This window comes from Salvelinus alpinus, chromosome 35, assembly GCF_045679555.1.
Source record: "Salvelinus alpinus chromosome 35, SLU_Salpinus.1, whole genome shotgun sequence".
NCBI lineage: Eukaryota > Metazoa > Chordata > Actinopteri > Salmoniformes > Salmonidae > Salvelinus > Salvelinus alpinus.
The window spans coordinates 9,042,172-9,062,479 of record NC_092120.1 but is presented as its reverse complement, the minus strand read 5'-3'; the positions used below and the strand labels follow the sequence as shown (position 1 = coordinate 9,062,479).

The following is a 20,308-nucleotide window of genomic DNA, read 5'->3' as shown; positions in this document are numbered from 1 at the left end:
TTATCAATAATGTTTTGTTTAATTTTACTTCCAAAAATTATGTTATAGAGGTAATTTCCTTAGTGGGTTATGTCAGAATTCTGCATGGGAGAAGTCGGAGCTCAGGGATAATAGAACAGTTTCCTAGTAATTACCAGTTGGAGGGACGGTCAAGTGGATTTTTCTTTACAGTTCTATGCTTGTATTTACGACTTTACAAGATGCTATTAACGCAGAATTAGGTCTGTATCGAGTAAACTGTCCAAGTTTTGTGCCAACATCTGTGATGCTTTTGAATGAATATTGATTGTTGGGACATGTGAACAATCCTTAAAAATGTGAAATGTGTTAGTTCATGACGTTTGTCCCTTAAAGGGGCAATCCATTTTTGGACTGAGAAATTAATGATATGTAGCTTCCCACTGAGTCTTGAAGAATATAGCATATAAATGCCTCATAAGCTTAGTTCAACTGCCGTACCCCATCAGAACCCAAAGTATGAACTTGTTTTACTCCAATGTTTGTGAACAAAGAAAATGTAAACAAACTACATGGCCTCAAAACATGATTAAAACTATCATTTTGATATCATGGATGGTCAGTCCTTGAATCCATAGCTCTGTCTATGAATTTGAGAGTGGTTACTCCAGCCCAATCCCACAGCTTTTTACTGAAACATAGTGGGGGAATATGCTTTGCTATTGTTTCAACGGATGATTTCCCATTTAAGTAGAGTATTTGATTCGGTATTCGTAGTGGTTGTCTGCCATCTAGTGGGAAAACAGGGTGAAGTATAACCCCATGTACAGTTGAACATTTCAAGCAGACATTTATGACAGCTAGATGAAAATATATAACTAAACTCATGGTAAGTTGCAGTGGAATTTGTATGCCATCTATAATAATTAGCATTTGCAATAGTTTTCAAAATAAACAGAATGACTTGCAAATAGAATACAGTGATTTAAATGCATTTGTAATTACCTTGATTAGGACTCAAGGTAATTTGAGTAATGAGGAAAAAGGTAAAACTTCTCTACCAAGACAATACCAGCGCAGCTTAAATTAATAACAATGTATTAATGTTTTATTCTAATTACAATAAACAGAACATATCAGTCCCTTATTTGTACAAAAATACCTGAAAAGGTTACAATTAAGATATAAGCCATTCAGCTATTTACAGATCGAAGCAAAGCACAGTATGAATACAGGATCTTTCTCTTAAAAAGAGAAACAGGTTCTTGTTTTTTGCATTCCCTGAAATACATCATCGTTTATATTTATATAGATCTATATATATTTGCTTTACTCCTTTGTACAGTCACTGTATCTTGCATTGTGACAATATATGCAAAGCACAAGAGTCATTATCGATCACTGGAAAAGGTTCCCATGAACGGTCCAAAGTCAGCTCTAGTTTAGTGCAGAGAAAAAGGTCATCAGAGGCACCTGCTGCGTTTTAGGCTTCTTGAGACAAACAGACTTACACAAGAGAAAAGAGGACACCTTACATCAACTGTGCTGTACTACTGTTTGGGAGAAACTACTGGTATTCTGAAAGAACATCATAAAGGCCAAACTACTTACTAAAGAAAAAATTATTTGGTGAAATACTATTAACCCCAAGTTGATCAACAGAACTACACAACGTCGCACATACAAAATCTCACTGGTCTGATGATATGACCAGTTTTCAACAGGCTCCATGTCAACCCTGAGCAACCCAGTTACATTCATTTCTCTGAAATATAAAAAAGTACATTTACTTAATTAACTTTCATCAGTTCACTACTTTGCAGGTGATTCAATGTCACTAGTAACATTCTACTAGTTCATAGCAAGACACTATGTGAGAACTCGCCTCTGAATACAAAAAACACCACTGTATCTAACAGGCCTAAACAGTTAGTGTTGAGAAGTCAGTGATGTCTGAGTAGCTTAAGATGACTTGCAGGAACTATGAAAAGATGTACACTGTATGCCCAAGCCAACTCCAGTTCCATACCAGCAACATTTCAATATTACAGACATTTGTGAAGAGGTTTTTACATGACAAACATTTAAGAAATTAACTCGATATGCACATTAAACCAAATTATAAAAATAAATCAAGTTTCTTCATTTCATAAGTAGTTAAGAGTAAGCCAATGCGGTAATAATAGTGATCTGTAACCTAAATACAGTGTTGTATCTACATGGTTTCATATGATAATATGGTACATTGATTCAGTACACAACTTTTACATGAGTTGCAGATAACATTGTACAGCTAAGATTACCATCGGAGGAGGCAATCCTAACTGATTTCTACTGAAATCATTATGACCAATGGGAAGATATGTTGTCCGACGTTTTGACCGAATTTAGCAAAGGAGAAGTAAGCAGCTTTGGCACCTAACCTGCTCATTGTATAGTCATAATGATACCACACCCAGAGCCCCACATTAACATATATTATATATTCATGGCTCTGGTCACACCCAATAAACAGTGAAGTGTAGCTCTGAAGTTACTCTCAAAATACCATGGAAAAGGTACTGCAGTGGGCATCTAGTGGTACCATCACATCCAAGCCTATCTAATTGGATAATACGCATAGCACGCTGTTGTGGAAAAGACTTGGCTATTTAACGTACTATACACCAATTCATTTTTTGCAATTGTGGCTCAAGTATTGTAAAGGTATAGCTTCACTTCTGACACAAGAAACTAAGTTCTGATTAACGCAAAGTTTAAAAGGAGTGAAAGTTCTGTAAAATGGAAGACAACTGTAATGAAAGGGACAGAGCAACTGAACTGACAGCTCAAAAAACAGTGTGTATTTGAAAATCAACTCATGAATTAAATATCTAGATATTAAATTAATTTGATTGACATTATCAGTGAACGTCACACTTAAGATGTCAAATGTTTAAATAGGTAAAAAATATATGTAATCTAATTCAACCTGTGTGTTTGAAATATTCTTGAGGGGTTCATGTGAAAAGATTTCCTAAATGTAGAAGAATGTATGAGAGAAAGGCATTAAACTGAATATCGATGTGAAACGCACTGTGACTGAAATATTAGTGACTATTAGTGACCAATTTGGAATGAAAACCATGACATTAGGGAACACCACTTGCTTTCAACGTTACTTCATAGTAAGTGTTGGTGATAAAATAGTTTGAGTGTTCAAACATAAAAAGCAAGAAATGAAATATAAGCTATGTAATAGATGCTATGTAATAATTACGCGGTTCAATCATTCCATGGTAATGATAAAACAGTACCGAACAGCGCTGAGAAAAGAGCTACATTTCAAGTAATCACTCACATCCAGGTAAATAAATACATTTGTGAAACAATACTTGAAATGATTGAGTCATTGCATCTTATTTTTTGAAATGTCATTGTGCAGAACTTGTAGATAGTGTGGCTAATATTCTGTATCTGAATCTATCTAGCTTAAGACACCATAAATAAAATAAAAAGATGGCTCTTTCTTAATGTTGCGTTACAGGTAAAAGCATCTTTACAAATCTGTGTGTTCACTGCAACCTTGGACAAGGCTGGACAGTAAAAACCCTTCCACTTCAGGGCATCATCCATTACTAGTGCTTCACAGTGTCTGTTCGAAAAACAATCATTCAATCACATCATGTAAAAGAAAAGCAACAAGTCCAAAATTAATGGACTTGGGGTCAATCCCAAATGGCACCCTATTCCCGATATAGTGCACTACTTTTGACCAAAGCCTTATGGGCCCTAGTCAAAAGTAAGGTAATGCACTATGTAGGGAATACAGTGCCATTTGGGATGCACCCTTGGATTAAGAAGATGGGTCCTCGTAGCAGATGAGTCGATTGATTCTAGTTGCATTCTACAGACAGCACAACAGACAGACCGACCTTGGACTGTACACGTCAACTCTGAGCTAGTCAGATCCCTCTAGTGGATCACAAGAGGTTGGTGTAGTGGTTATATTTCCCTGTGTTCTGACGGAGGGAATGCAAACAGGTGGGTTTAAAATAAAAGTGTTGCAACCTCCCGCCCCAGTGGCCTGTTAGATTTTAGTCATATGATCATAACCATGTCTTCAGAGAGCTTACAACATGGAATTACAGTCCACAAGATGGCCATATGCTTTCCAATGTTTTACATATAGATTATTATTGCGTTGACACCAAGAGAGACCCAAGAGCAGAGCTGTTATGTTGCTTGTTATGACCTGAAGAGCAGCATGGTAGCCTAGTGCCATTCTGAATACGTACTGTAGCCAACAATAGAAGGGTTGGTTATAGCACACGGTATAGGACTAGGCTAGCAGCGTGGACCTCAACAGCTATCTATTACGTGGACTTAAGAGTGGATGAGACGGGGAGTGAATGAATACCTGTAGTAGTTTATATTTTGGGGGGGAAGTTCATGTGGAACAGCGGATGGTGGAGCTAATGATGGATTGATTTAACACTGAACTGGATGTAGTGATTTAGTTGTTGTTGTGTGACTGTTAGAAATCTATACGCTCCAGACTACTGATAAGAAACTAAAACGGACTAAGAACACATTTGATGATGCAGTACTAAAATGTAATGAATACAAAAGCCTGTGAGGTCACCAAAGAAAGAAAGAAAGAAAGAAATTAAGAAAAGTCCTATGAGAGTGGAATGAATGGATCCTGTGTAGTCCTTGAGTATCCTTCAGCTCCATCCTAAGTTACCAGGTCCAGCCTTTCCTTTCCTACAGCTTGACAGAGACAGCTGGCCTCGTGATCTGTCTCGTGATGTTCTTTTTACGAATATCAGATTGTCCATCCATCCCTCCATCACAGGAGGGATTTGCCATGGTTGGTAACGAGAAGAATGAGACAGTAGAGGAATTCTTCTTCAGTCAGTGTGGAAAGGCCTGTTCCCAGTTTCACAAGCGCCAAACAATCAGCTTTTCAAAAAAAAGGTTGTAGTATAGATGATTTGTAACAAAAAAATACTTTCATTATGTAAAAAAGTGGCCCAGACTAAACAAAGTCCTGATGATTGTACAAGAAAAATAAAAACTCATTTGATCTCATAAACTGTCACTAAACCGTGTCAGTGGATCAGAGCTTATTGGTGACTATGAATACAAACTTGAAAATGTTTATTTTATAAGAGTTAATAACAACGTGGTGCATCTTTTTGCTTTTATTTTTGCTTCTTTATCTCCTTCTTCCTTCCGGAACACAGAGGTCACTGAAGTCCACTAGCGTCCGTCCTAACCCACCAACCACTCCGTCCTGTCCCATCCGCAGTCTCTGGCAGCTCATGACACATCAACAACAACATGAGTTCATCACTTCAGCTTCTCCTAAAGAAAAAGTCTTGAGTTTGTTTTTAGGCAGAGTCCGGTCAAGTCATAGGTCAGGAGGGGTCATAAGGCTACGAGGGTGCAGGGGTGCTTGAGTTTACAAGGCAGGACTCCTCTGTTGAGCTGGTAGAACTCCACCAGCTGGATCAGGTCGGTGAATTTGGTGGACCCGTCGTCAAGGCTGAAGAAGATCTGGCCGTCCTCTTCACACTGCAGGACGGACCATAGAGACAACAGTCAGGTGAGAACAAGAGGAAGTAATGAACAACAAAAGTTAAAAAGAGCCTGTAGACATAAGAGAGATGGGGAGATCAAAGAGAGAAGCCCAGAGGCAAGATAAAGCTCACTTACCGGTAAGATCTGGAAATGCTTGATTTTCTGGTGATGGCACAGTGTGAGGACAAAGGCCTTTGGGTTGCTTTGACTGTCCCTCAACAGAAACAACCTGAGCAGAAAAGGGGGAAAATCAGTCTTTGGTGAAAACTTCAACGTCTGTCAAATTTACAAATTTAAATCCAACATACATTGGCATGTGGGCTGGGCATTCTGAAGATGCAAGACACTTCAATAATCAAATAAATCCCAATTAAATAACAGGTTGGCTGTGTGTTTGCAGAAACTGAGGAGCGACTGAGGAGTCTTACCCGTCCACCTGGCCTTGTTGGTGGATCATTCGATGGGACTCTTCTCGCGTTATGCGCCCATGGAACCACAGCTGTGTTCTGTGAATAACTGGACGTGGAAGAGGAAAGGAGAGCTTTAGGACAGGAACAAGGCTTTTATCTACACAGAATGTAGCCAACTCAAATAACAGAGGGATTATGAAAATGTATGTTGTTGAATTACCTGAGCTTAATAAACAGGGATGTAGTGGACTGGGACTACCTAGAATGTTCATCCGTTGACTTCTCTTCTGAGATACAGAACAAACAAACATGGATTAGTTGGTTAATAAAAGGCTCTTACTCCATTGGTACAGCTGTGTGACGGATAGCATGATATCTTTGTGACAAGCATGACTCAAAGAAATGTTGTTGCACTCTTGCTCGGATTATTTCTAAATCACCAACAGCAGTAAGTCTTCTTTCAGACCATAAGGTCATATAAGCATTGTAATATCTTAATAACGTTGTAGTTGCATTGTGGTCAGGTTGTAGTAACATTGCTGTAGCTACGTTGTAGTAAGGTTGCATTATTGTTGTAGAACCATTGGAATAGTAACATTGTAGTAGTGTTGTAGAAAGAGACTCACCCTCCAGGCATAACCCTCCTCCATGGCAGCGCTCTGGGCCTCCAAGGGATTGTCGATCACCCTGCCTATCCTTCCTGAGAAATCCATGGCAACCAGAGAATTCTCAGACACACTCCGCTAGGGGGAGACAAAGCAGTGCCAATGTCAATACACTTCCAATGTAGAAAATGCCCTGTTACAGTACTAGGGCTCTTTCTCAATTGTCTGTCATTGAAGTCCTCCTTTCTCCTCACTTCCTTCTCAAAATGCACTGGACAGGTAACCTAGAGGTTGAGAGTGTTGGGCCAGTAACCAAAAGGTCGCTGGTTCGAATCACCGAATAGAGGACACAAAGAGTCAAGGAAAGACAACCGAGAGTCTGGATGTTAACAACAGTTTGGCTGGCATGGTGGCAGTAAGGAGCTAAAAGGAGAGGCTTACCACTGGTGTTGAAAAGTGTGACAGAGTTTTTCTCTGCTGAGGAATCTTGTAGTTCTGATAGAGGACTATTCCATACTGTGAAGAATAATGAGAGTATCCACAAATGAAAAAGTTAGCTATTGGTTGACTTCACCCAAAGAAAAGCAAACCTTCCAAAATATTCATAAAATTCATAAAGATAGATAGTATTCAACTTAGCATGGTATAAGTGACTCTCACAACAACCCTTGTGAAGTGAACTTGCATCTGATACAACCCTCTGGTATAACTGAGGCACTACTTTGCAGTGTATTGAGGGCTTGTTGCCATGGCGTTGGTACCTTGAAGAGTCTGAAGGCTGTCATCCAGGACGTTCTGCTCTGTTCGTCTTCAGTACACAACATCCTCAACTCTTTCAGCTCAGTCCTCTTGTTGGGCTGTCAATTAACACACAACAACCAATTAGAGAGACCAAACAAACACCTCATTAGAAACAACCATTCAGACAGTATGGTTGTACTAAAACACTCCTCCCTCGTACACTGACATATCCCATGAGATGATAGTTGATCTTGTTCAGGGTTGGTGAGAAAGAAAAAAACAAATCCATTATGTTACACGCAAAAATATTGTAATCAGATACTTTTGAAAAACTAGATGATTACTTCTAGGATTACTTTGAAATTCAGAAATTCTTTGATACCTTTCTGTTGTCTCAATGACATTTAAATCAGCATTGAAAAAGGCACACGTTAAAGTTTTTCTGCCTGAGCAAGTCTGAGACCACTATGATGACACACCAAATGCGTTAGATGTATTGCGGGAAAAGAGCAGGAATGGGCTTTTGTAGGCTACAGTCCAAAGATTATCCAACTTGAATAAATGCTTGGAGGTAAAGACGACAGCAGTGGTGTAGCCTACGGACAATACGGATATCACATATTATTGATATTTACAGTGGCTTGCGAAAGTATTCACCCCCGTGGCATTTTTCCTATTTTGTTGTCTTACAACCTGGAATTAAAATAGATTTTTTGGGGAGGTTTGTGTCATTTGATTTACACAACATGCCTACCACTTTGAAGATGCAAAATATTTTTTATTGTGTAACAAACAAGAAAAAATACCAAAAAACTGAACTTGAGCATGCATAACTATTCACCCCCCAAAGTCAATACTTTGTAGAGCCACCTTTTGCAGCAATTACAGCTGCAAGTCTCTTGGAGTATGTCTCTATAAGCTTGGCACATCTAGCCAATGGGATTTTTGCCCATTCTTCAAGGCAAAACTGCTCCAGCTCCTTCAAGTTGAATGGGTTCCGCTGGTGTACAGCAATCTTTAAGTCATAACACAGATTCTCAATTGGATTGAGGTCTGGGCTTTGACTAGGCCATTCCAAGACATTTAAATGTTTCCCCTTAAACCACTAAAGTGTTGCTTTAGCAGTGTGCTTAGGGTCATTGTCCTGCTGGAAGGTGAATCTCTGTCCCAGTCTCAAATCTCTGGAAGACTGAAGCAGGTTTCCCTCAAGAATCTCCCTGTATTTAGCACCATCCATCATTCCTTCAATTCTGACCAGTTTCCCAGTCCCTGCCGATGATGCTGCCACCACCATGCTTCACTGTGGGGATGGAGTTCTCGGGGTGATGAGAGGTGTTGGATTTGCACCAGACATAGCGTTTTTCTTGATGGCCAAAAAGCTAAATTTTAGTCTCATCTGACCAGAGTACCTTCTTCCATATGTTTGGGGAGTCTCCCACATGCCTTTTGGCGAACACCAAACGTGTTTGCTTATTTGTTTCTTTAAGCAATGGCTTTTTTTCTGGCCACTCTTCCGTAAAGCCCAGCTCTGTGGAGTGTATGGCTTAAAGTGGTCCTATGGACAGATACTCCAATCTCCACTGTGGCACTTCGCAGCTCCTTCAGGGTTATCTTTGGTCTCTTTGTTGCATCTCTGACTAATACCCTCCTTGCCTGGTCCGTGAGTTTTGGTGGGCGGCCTTCTCTTGGCAGGTTTGTTGGGGTGCCATATTCTTTCCATTTTTTAATAATGGATTTTATGGTGCTCCGTGGGATGTTCAAAGTTTCAGATATTTTTTTATAATCCAACCCTGATCTGTACTTCTCCACAACTTTGTCCCTGACCTGTTTGGAGAGCTCCTTGGTCTTCATGGTGTCGCTTGCTTGGTGGTGCCCCTTGCTTAGTGGTGTTGCAGACTCTGGGGCCTTTCGGAACAGGTGTATATCGACTCATGTGACACTTAGATTGCACACAGGTGGAATTTATTTAATTTATTATGTGACTTCTGAAGGTAATTGGTTGCACCAGATCTTATTTAGGGGCTTCATATCAAAAGTGGTGAATACATATGTACGCACCACTTTTCCGGGGTATTTTTTTTTCTTCATTTCACCAATTTGGACTATTTTGTGTATGTCCATTACATGAAATCCAAATAAAAATCTATTTACATTACAGGTTGTAATGCAAAAAAATAGGAAAAACGCCTAGGGGGATGAATAGTTTGCAAGGCATTGTACATAGCACATTGATGTGAATCACACTGCTGCTCTCTCTATTAGCTATTTGTTCATTACGGATTGTGGTTGTTGTGGATGGCTTCACAAATGTATATGTGTATTTTAACTCAATAATGGTTGAATTGAAGAAGTTTAAGCTGCCTATAAATCATTGTTTTTTTCAACCAGTGGACAGTGAGTGAAAAAATGCACTCAACAGCTGCATAGTGCGGATCCCAGCCTACGGAATAAAGGTTTGATTTGCTCCCTTCTAAACTCCTCTGTGGTATTGTGCTCCAAACTGTCAAAAACAAGTTTCATTTAAGAAGACCACGAGTGGGGCTTTTATTGCTCAATCTAATTTGTGATGATTCAAAATGTCCATGGGCCTAATGGATACATGATCAAACTCACACAATTAGATAGACTTAAACAGCTGCAAATTATCCAGATACCAAAGTGTCACCAACAAAAACGTAAACAATAGGCCTATAGCAAATACAGCATATGGCATACATATTTTCCATGCAAATAGCACTTTTCGGGAGTGCTCAAAGCATGCCATTCCATGAGAGCAGCATTTATTTTTCTTACTCGAAGCAATGAGCCCAATCATTTAGAAAGGAACCCTGATCATGTTGCAGAATAAAATAGGATTTTGTTGGATTTTAGTTTCATTCTCTATCCATTTATTATATAGCCAGAAAGTGGGTCAACACAGAGCACACAATGGCAGCGAGGCCTGCCTCTTGTCAGGCATGTCTCAGCAAGATACAGGATGCTTACCAAATGGCAACCTATGCCCTATATAGTGCACCATTTGGGAAGCAGACAGTCTAGACACGACACTGTTCAATAACTGTAATAGGAGACAGCTTGTCCTCCATAGAAGACAGCGGAATAATAGACAACATATGAGCATCTGAATGACTTGCAATGCCTCGAGTGCAGAGGCTTTTCTTTCTCTTGAACGTACCTTTATACAGAACTCGTAGTCTGTCGGCGCACTGTGTAGCTTCTTGCCTGTTGTTACTGTGAAGACATTGCTGTCCTCCAGGTCTGCTAGTAACTGTAAATGCCTGGGCTCCTGTGGAGGATAAATCAATAACCGATGTCATTTCATCCTGAAGAAACTTAAGCCTGTAGGTAGCAGAGAGCAGAGCTCCACTCAAATCAATAGCAGCTTGTGTGGTTGTATGGGACATAGAGAGGGCAGGCAACTGAGCAGCAAGTATGTACACTGATGATTGAGACAAGCAGCCTCTTAACTAACAACTAAAGTATTAGACTTTGTAGGCTATTACTAGCGCAGTTTAAATGTGAGATATTGGCTCAGGGATTCGGCAATACAAGCATAATACTAACAGAGTTAATGTACTAAGCATACCGTAGAAGAGAGAAGGCCATGTACCTTTGACGTTCCTTTTGTAGAAAAGTAAAGCCCTGAGCGTCTAAGGAACACGTACAGCTTCTTCCAGGATTTCCTGCCCATCTCTTTCACGTATAAAAAGCCCTGGATCTCAGGACAACTGCTGGAGTTCAAGAAATTCTGAGAGAAGGAGAGAGAGAGAAGAAGGCCTTAGCACACGGCTATCATCATCAAATATCATCATGTTCATGGGTCTCGGAGAAATAACCCTCCACCGCCTTCCTTCCTAGCCAGAAAACAAACATTTATATAACGAACAATCTTGGCATTCTTGTGAGACCAATTTTTATGAGCCACCTTAAACATGGGAGAGAAATGTTCAGACAGATGTTATGTCTTGCGTAACAGTATCAACCAAGACACATACACACTATAGAGACAGACAATTCAACAAGGAGTTCTGATTCTGACAGCAAATTGTTCCAAGAACTGACTGGAGCGATAAGATAAGCACCTACTGGTTTTAACATGCCCTGCAGAATACAGAACTCTCTCTGCCACATTCAGACACTGTCTCCTGACCTGACAAGATACTAATTAAAGCTGCAATATGTCACTTTTCGAAGACCCGATCAAATTGACATAGAAATGTGAGTTAAGGATCTGACATTCTCATTGAAAGCAAGTCTAAGAAGCGGTAGATGTGTTTTATGTGTGCCATTTCTATGCTTCCCGTTCTTAAGTTCTGCTTTTGCGTCTTTTACTTCTGGCTTTGTACACCAGCTTCAAATAGTTGAAAATACAATATTTTTGGTTATGGAAAATATATTTCACGGCGGTTTAGATGGAACAGTGATTCTCTACACAATGACTAGGCTAACTATTACAATTTTTGCAACCAGGAAATGGCGTAGCAATTTTTGAGCAGTGCACCTTTAAGTGATCCATTGTTTATGATCTGACTTGATTTGATTCCGACTGGATTCCTGGAACCGCCCCCAGCCTGCTCCTTAAAACTGACCATGTCAGGGATTGTATCATTTTAAAAGCTTTCTGCCATAGTGGATGGATTCCAGTCATGGCTCTTTTAAAACTTCTTATGGATCAAATCCCTTTAGCGGGATCGATTTGACAACATCCGGTGAAATGGCAGAGCGCCAAATTCAAATTAAATTACTATAAATATTAAACTTTCATGAAATCACACATGCAATGCACCAAATTAAAGCTACACTTGTTGTTAATCCAGCGGCAGTGTCAGATTTCAAAAAGGCTTTACGGCAAAAGCAAACCATGCTATTATCTGAGGACAGCACCCCATCAAACAAGGACAGACAATCATAATTCAACCTGCCAGGCGCGACACAAAACTCAGAAATAAAGATATAATTCATGCCTTACCTTTGACGAGCTTCTTCTGTTGGCACTCTAATATGTCCCATAAACATCACAAATGGTCCTTTTGTTCGATTAATTCCGTCGTTATATATCCAAAATGTCCATTTATTTGGCGCGTTTGATCCAAAAAAACACCGGTTCCAACTCATGCTACATGACTACAAAATCTCTCATAAATTACCTGTAATCTTTGTCCAAACATTTCAAACAACTTTAGGTATTTTTTTACGTAAATAATCGATAACATTTAAGACGGGATAAACTGTGTTCAATACCGGACGAAAACAAAGAAAGCACGTTCCAGGTCGCGCGCACCAAATCATTAGAGTGCACCTGGAGTGACACAGGAAAATAACAGGGCTACTTCTTCATTTCTCTAAAGAAAAACATCAACCAATTTCTAAAGACTGTTGACATATAGTGGAAGCTATAGGAACTGCAAGAATATTTCTATTAAAACGGCCTTGCCATAGAAACCCAATGGAAAACAGATTGACCTCAACAACAAAAAATTCCCTGGATGGATTGTGCTCGAGGTTTCGCCTGCCAAATCAGTTCTGTTATACTCACAGACTTTATTCAAACAGTTTTAGAAACTTTAGAGTGTTTTCTATCCAAATCTACAAATTATATGCATATCCAAGCTTCTGGGCCTGAGTAGCAGGCAGTTTACTTTGGGCACACTTTTCATCCGGATGTGAAAATAGCGCTCCCAAGCCACACTACTATATTTGCAGGCTGAACATGTAAACTTCATTCCATTCGAGCCTCAGGTCTTTAAAGGCACCATGCATCTACGCTGTGCTGCCTGGTGCAGGATGGGAGGATGATGGCCTGACGTGCTGTGCTATAACATTCAGTACGTTCCTTTACTCTCCTCTCACAGTTGCTTCCCTTCAGAAGCTGTAATGTCTGTCTGTCTGTTTGTCTTTCTGTTAGGCACACCTGGCCTGCGTGTGCAGAGACATTCTTAGGTCAACAGAACATCAAGTGTTACAGTCTGTTCTCTGACAAGACATGCACAAGGAGGTCAAAGGTGAGATCAGCCATACAGTACACAACAAAGACTGAAGTACGCAGTATGCTGAGGTAGTGGAGTCTTTACGGTTCTACGGTACATACCTGTAAAAGTTGAGATGGTGGGATTGCACCATTTGTTTCCTGGCACCATGCAACCATATGCTCGGGAAAGAAATTCTGTTGGTAAGTGAGAAAGGGAAGGTTGTGGGTAAAAGGAAAATCAGAAGGATGGAGGTGGAACGCAGAGACATTAAATTAATCCCTTTTCCCAAATGAAAATGAAGAAAAACATTAAACAATAACATTTGTCTCATAACTTTTCAATCTAGCTTCAAACTGTTTCTTAAATAAGTACGTTTAGGGACAGTTTCCCAGACCCTGGTTTAGCCTTTCTGAGTCCAGGACAGTTATAGCCACCAGTCTAACAGTGTTATCACAATCTGTTAATTTTTTTGAGTGGGTACATTACAATAAAGTGAGGGAAGGATGTGATAACAAGCACAACCAAACATTCGCCACTCATTTAAGAAATGCATTGCTTGTAAACAAAAAATAACATCCAGGCTGTTCAGCTTGATGTAACTGTTTACACATGTGGAGAATATAAATAGGACAAGGAAAAACTCTGCAGGCGAGCTCTGGGATTCTTTGGAAACAAACGAACAAAAAAACAACCTACCAAGGGATTTCTGAAGAATTCATATTTGGCATAGTTCTTCCTGAACAGAAATCTGCCCTCGCTGGTCATGGATGCCTGCACTTGTACCACCAGCTCATGGTCCTCCAAGCACCTCTCTGTTCGAGAGAGAGAGAGAAGGAGCTAGTTACCAAATGGAAGCCTACAATAAGGACACAATATCACATGTCTTTAACAAGAAAAAGTTTTAATTTTCATTTCCTGAACATTGTGTGTATAAGGCAAACGATGAAAGAACAAGCAGTTCAGCCTATGAACCAACCCCACCCCCACACCCCTCCTCACCCATAACCCACTCCCCGCCTACTCTGCCCAACCCCTCTCCCTAACCCTCCACCCCACACACCCCTTATCTTATCCAAAACTTGCAGACAAATCAGCATGTTCTTACTATATTCCAGGGTTGGGGTCAGTTCCATTTCAATTCCAGTCAATTCAGCAAGTACACTGACATTTTCAAAGATGAACATTTGGAATTGGAATTTGGTTTACTTTCTGAATTGACTGGAATTGACCCCCACCCTGCTATATTCCTCTTCCCCCCCATTCTGTCGATGTCTTGAGCATACATTCACTCCCCCCTCTCTCAAACAATTAGTGGGGCTATGCTGCTATGCTATACAGGCCCTGCTGTCTGCCTGGACCACTGACCCTGCCTGGCCCCTGCTCTCTCTGCAGGAACACATGTTTCACATCCAACTGTGGAAGCAGGATTCCTAAATAGATTTTGGCAGCAGGAAAGGAGACACTGGGGACTGGGGAGGAAGGGCCAGGCTTTCTTGGACAAGCAGTAAGATACTCTCACTCATTAAGAGAGAGAGAAAGAGGAAATAGACAATGTGGAAGTTTTCAGAAACTATGTGTGTAGTTTCATACTGATGTTGCAACCTGGTTGGATTCCAGTCCACTTATATCCCAAAAAATGGAGAGCCAATCCAGTACCTCCTCTACCTTGCCTTTACTGAGGCTCTTTGGTGAGTCACTTCCTCTCTGACCATGAGTCAGTCAAGCCCCTGACTCACTAGCTTAAAGCCTGTAGAGGTTGTAACCCTTTGTGGGGGAAGCTGAGGGAGGGTCATTGGCCATTATTCTTATCAGCTATTCTATTCACCCGATGACTGACAGCTGGCTGGCTGGCTGCGTCTCTCTCTCTCTCTCTCTCTCTCTCTCTCTCTCTCTCTCTCTCTCTCTCTCTCTCTCTCTCTCTCTCTCTCTCTCTCTCTCTCTCTCTCTCTCTCTCTCTCTCTCTCTCTCTCTCTCTCTCTCTCTCTCTCTCTCTCTCTCTCTCTCTCTCTCTCTCTCTCTCTCTCTCTCTCTCTCTCTCTCTCTCTCTCTCTCTCTCTCTCTCTCTCTCTCTCTCTCTCTCTCTCTCTCTCTCTCTCTCTCTCTCTCTCTCTCTCTCAGGAAACACCCCCACTGATTGTGGGGTTGTCTTTCAACTATCTCCTCTGGACCCATTCTGAAGAGAAGAGATGACTCAGTAATGACAGAAGCGTTAGCCTTCTTCATACCAGGGAGTCAGGGACCCCGTCTCCATTTTGGATCTGTGTTTCTCCTTAGTGAGGGGATTGGGAGCAAGGTTGGGAAAGCAACATATCTAATTGGCTGGATGTCATTCTTATACAAGGCCCATCTGGACAAGCCTGGTCAGATTAAGGAGCAATTAGGAAGAGTGACCTTGCCTTGCCTCTAGTGGACGACTCACCATAGAGAGCCTGCCCTAGCTCCATTCAGGCGGCTTCTAAAGGTCAGATCAGCCCTGGTTCCTTTTACAACGAATGGAGTTTGCGTACAAATGGCACCTTATAGTGCAATATAGTGCCCTGTAGTTCACTATAAGAAAAACGTGCCATTTGAGATGCACAAAAGTCTGTAGAATTTTGCCATTGTAGAGGGATGAAGTTATACTGGTTATCCCTACTGCACTTAGCACGGTTTTGGCAGCGCTGACACCAAACCAATCAGAACAGACCATGTGACGGTGTTTTAAGAGCTTTAGAGGCCTGTGCTTCAGATATGTAATATTGTTGTGTTCTAATCGCCATATAATGTTATTCGTTTAAAGATTTTGAAATAACTATGCAATTTCCTTTGGACTATAATGCGCTCAGGATATCGAAAGGAAATTGATGTTTATAAGCAAATTCATTAAAAAAACTTTCAAAACCTGGATAATTCAGACACACATATCAATATGAACTACACCCTCTCCACACATGCAACATAAAACCTAAATAATTACTGAAAATAATACTGCATATAATTGTTACCCTTTATGTTGTGCATACATATTGTGTAGCCTATATTTCAGTGTTTAGGCCTAAACATTCCCAGAAATACAGTAGTTTAATTTTACCCATCTGCTATAATGAAGATATAAGCCCAGACACAACTTGTGTTTTATAATCGCTCGTTCCTTAGGGGGCTGAAGTTTGGAGCATTCTGCTTCTCAGAACTCTTAACAAATCACTGCAATGCCGCCACATTAAGCGTTCCACGTCTTGACTTACACAACCTAATTTCAATGAATCTAACATTCAGTGAGACTAGCGTTATCCTGGTATAAGCCCAAAGTAAAGTCCCTGTTCAAATGTTGACTAGCATGGGGGGGGGGGGGGACTAGTTATAAAGTAACTAGACAGAGCAAGGTACCTGTATGATCCAGTGATCGCTACTCCTGGTCTAGAATTAGATAATAAAGAACATCTCTTACCATATTATTATCATATTACTACCATATTATTACACGTGACCATATTATGGTACATTCTTATCTCCAACTGTAAGTGACCGTATATCCGTTCTCAGGTACGGTAACAAACTAAGGTTTGGGAGAGTGATGTCAGGAGGGTTCCTGGTCCTGCACTAAGAGCCCGTTGTCTCAGACTGCATCTCAAATGGCACCCTATTCTCTACATAGTGAACTTCCTCTAACAGGGCCCATAGTGCTCTGGTCAAAAGCAGTGCACTATATAAGGTGCCATATACACCAGACTCTGAAACCGTCTAAAAGACTAAGAGCAGGCACAGACAGGCAGCTAACGACTGTTAACCAAAATAATGATATACAAGAGAAAATATAGGCTACAGATGTAGGCTATCTATTATTTATGATGACTCTTGGTTTCCATAGCGAGACCTCTGTTGACGTTAACATGAGCAGGAGAACATGTTCATTATCCAGTTGGCTTCTCACAGAGCAAGGGCCAAGGGGGAGGGAGCGCTAGGCTATGTCCTGCCAGCCAGCCTGCCCACCAGCCCACCCATCCAGCACACCAGGTTGCCACTTACCTAGTCCGAGGAGAGGGTGATGCTCAACAAGTGCCCAACTGTTGTCATCCACACAATGGCTTTTGTACACGAGGAGCTGACAAAGATCTCTTGCAGTCATGTCGGCTGGTATTTCCACTACTTTCCCCATGCCGTCCTCGCTGAAAATTTTTATAAACTAAAAGAGGAATGAAAAGGCCCTTTCATGTTAGAACTATTCCCAGACACAAGCTCGTAGGCAGACAGACATAATTCAGATAGATGAGACGCATAGTTCAGGCGTAGACAGGCATAGTTTTACATAGAAAGCATAACTAGATAGCACAACATTTGCAATATAGTACCAAGAGCTAATTTACTTCCATTCATAACCATGCGTGTTTGATGAGCATACCAGACATATACAATCCATTCTCACTGGCAGCGGTTTGTGGGAAAATATAGGTTCTAAAAACATAAATGTGACACTCATCAGAATCATACTTCAAGCTTAAATACTAAGGGGACTGTTTTAGTCCTTCAATCCACACCACCTGTTTCCATAGAGATTATCCACTGACAGAATTAGGCACAAAGATAATGTATAGAAAGATCATGTATAGAAATATACTGTATAGAAATACACGGTATAGAAAGATACTGTATAGAAAGATACTGTATAGAAAGATATTGTTTAGAAAGATAATGCATAGAAAGATAATGCATAGAAAGACACTGTACAGAAATACAGTATAGAAAGATACTGTAAACACTGAAAGATACAGTATAGACAAATACAGTACATGAAAATACTGTATGGAAAGATACTGTATAAAAATATACTGCATAGAAAGATTGTGTATAGAGATACAATGTATAGATAGATACTGTATAGACAAATAGTGTATAGAACGATACAGTATAGAACAAGATACTGTATAGAAAGATACTGAAATATACTATATAGAAAGATACTGTATAGAGGAATATAGCGCATTAATAGAAACAATGGATAAAACCCTGATAAATCCCCGTCTGAGCACAGATCCTATTTCCTCTGGTTCTCCCAAAGAGATTTTAGTAGGAATTTATCTTTCTTAGCTTTCCCACTTAGGCTACAGTACGCACTTTGAACATGATGTCTTATAAAAATACATTCTCCTTCCCTTCTCCAGCTATAGCTTCAACAAATTCAAAGCCTTACAACAGAACATCATATCTTCTTTCGCCAGGAAAGAAAAAACTATTTCTCCTTTCAAGGGGGCTTCGATTCATTCTGAGCCTCTCCAATATTCCCTCCTCGCTCGTCATATCTTAAAAAAAATATAAATTATCTTCGTCCTTTATAGAGTATACTTTGACCCTCGTCTCAGCTAACCTTTATCAGACTTCAGAGAAAAAGGGGAAAGCGGTTAAATATGTCTCTAAGAGCTTACCTCTACGGCCTGTAATAGGCAGCAGTCCGGAGAGCACGATGGCATTTTTGGAGTGAGCCTGCCTCCGCACAGAACACACACAGATGAACAACCCTCTCCACAACTTGGTCGAAAAAAAGACTATAGTACAGCACAGGTCCTTCCTCTCTGTCAGCGACTGCCTGTTATGGTACCTGTCACATAATCTCCTCTCCTCTGCCTAGTGCAGGACAAAGCAAGCAGATGGCACTATTTCCAGTCCGGCTAGCTGACAACTTCCCTCTGCTTCCCTCACAAAGGGTTACAGCCATGGGCTTTTAGGTAGTGAATCAAACCACACTTCCTTAACCAATCATAGGGCTCGCTCAGGCTGATGTAATCATTCCCACACAGACACACACTCACAGAACCTCTCTCTCTCTCTCTCACACGCACACACAGACGCACAGTCATGCACAGACACCGTCAACTTTTATCAGGCTACATTTCTGAATAGCTTTCAGATTCTTTTTGAGTAAAAGTGAAAATGATCATTTAAGAGGGGTGTGGGGCAGAGCGAAAGAAGCCGTCGTTTTAACCTCCCAACATGTTCTGAAGTTTCAAGTGAGGGCTTGTTTCTTTTCTTTTTTCTCTCCGTGGTACAGCTTTGAACTTTGCAGTCAGAAATCTCTCTCACGACAGCGCAAGGCTCATTACGGGCTAAATGAAACAAACCTGAGTACTTGAACTTCTCGTTGGCCTCCCCTCGAGTCTAGCTTTATGCCAACATTCTTTCTCTCAAAAGAACAAAACACGGAAACTTTGTGTTTTCACTATTCCGTTCACCCCCAACCCCCTTTTTTTTTGTTTTACTTCAGATACTTAATACCCCACTGACTGGACTGACAAAGGCTCTGCCCCACCCCGTCTGGAGTAGACATTTAGCCAATGTCCTTTCAACATCCTCTCATCGGGTCAATATCTATATACAAACACTATGCTGAAGGGAGAAGGAGGATAATGGGAGGTCTTAAATAACAGTTCCCTTCCTTCCAGTGTAGGAAGCAGGAAGCAGCCATAGTGGTCAGGGAGGATGATTTAGGGTTTCACTACTATTGCCATGTTCAAAACAACAGGGAACTCGAAACTGGGAAATCTCTGACTTCCGACTTCAGTGCGTTCAAGACAACTCGGAATTCCAAGTCGGGAACTCAGGCCTCTTTCTAAAGCTCCGACCTGAAGATCACCGATCTTTCGAGAGAGAGAGAGACATGTACATTGTTACAACACTGCATATATATAATATGACATTTGTAATGTCTTTATTGTTTTGAAACTTCTGTATGTGTAATGTTTACTGTTCATTTTTATTGTTTATTTGACTTTTGTATATTACCTACCTCACTTGCTTTGGCAATGTTAACACATGTTTCCCATGCCAATAAAGCCCCTTGAATTGAATTGAATTGAATTGAGAGAGAGAGAGAGAGAGAGAGAGAGAGAGAGAGAGAGAGAGAGAGAGAGAGAGAGAGGCAGAGAGAGAGAGAGAGAGAGAGAGAGAGAGAGAGAGAGAGAGAGAGAGAGAGAGAGAGAGAGAAAGAGAGGCAGAGAGAGAGAGAGAGAGAGAGAGAGAGAGAGAGAGAGAGAGAGAGAGAGAGAGAGAGAGAGAGAGAGAGAGAGAGAGAGAGAGAGAGAGAGAGAGA

At 40.7% G+C, this 20,308-nt stretch overlaps 1 protein-coding gene across 8 annotated transcripts in view; it reads right to left on the bottom strand.

The window, feature by feature from the left end:
* Positions 1–1,048: 1,048 nt before the first annotated feature.
* LOC139563919 (growth factor receptor-bound protein 10-like) overlaps positions 1,049–20,308 on the bottom strand; it is an 86,889-nt gene continuing 67,629 nt past the window's right edge. For 7 of the 8 annotated variants that reach the window (XM_071382941.1, XM_071382942.1, XM_071382944.1 and 4 more), the window contains 12 exons: positions 17,254–17,410; positions 13,945–14,060; positions 13,368–13,442; positions 10,890–11,027; positions 10,455–10,565; positions 7,300–7,395; positions 6,980–7,054; positions 6,560–6,676; positions 6,154–6,220; positions 5,952–6,039; positions 5,659–5,752; positions 1,049–5,517 (listed from right to left, as the gene is read on the bottom strand). In XM_071382941.1, the coding sequence (XP_071239042.1) occupies positions 5,371–5,517; positions 5,659–5,752; positions 5,952–6,039; positions 6,154–6,220; positions 6,560–6,676; positions 6,980–7,054; positions 7,300–7,395; positions 10,455–10,565; positions 10,890–11,027; positions 13,368–13,442; positions 13,945–14,060; positions 17,254–17,410 (1,281 nt within the window). In that variant the 3' untranslated portion in view covers positions 1,049–5,370. Of the gene's footprint in view, positions 5,518–5,658; positions 5,753–5,951; positions 6,040–6,153; positions 6,221–6,559; positions 6,677–6,979; positions 7,055–7,299; positions 7,396–10,454; positions 10,566–10,889; positions 11,028–13,367; positions 13,443–13,944; positions 14,061–17,253; positions 17,411–18,647; positions 20,075–20,308 lie in introns of those variants that run through there. The other variant, XM_071382948.1, reaches the window with a different exon arrangement.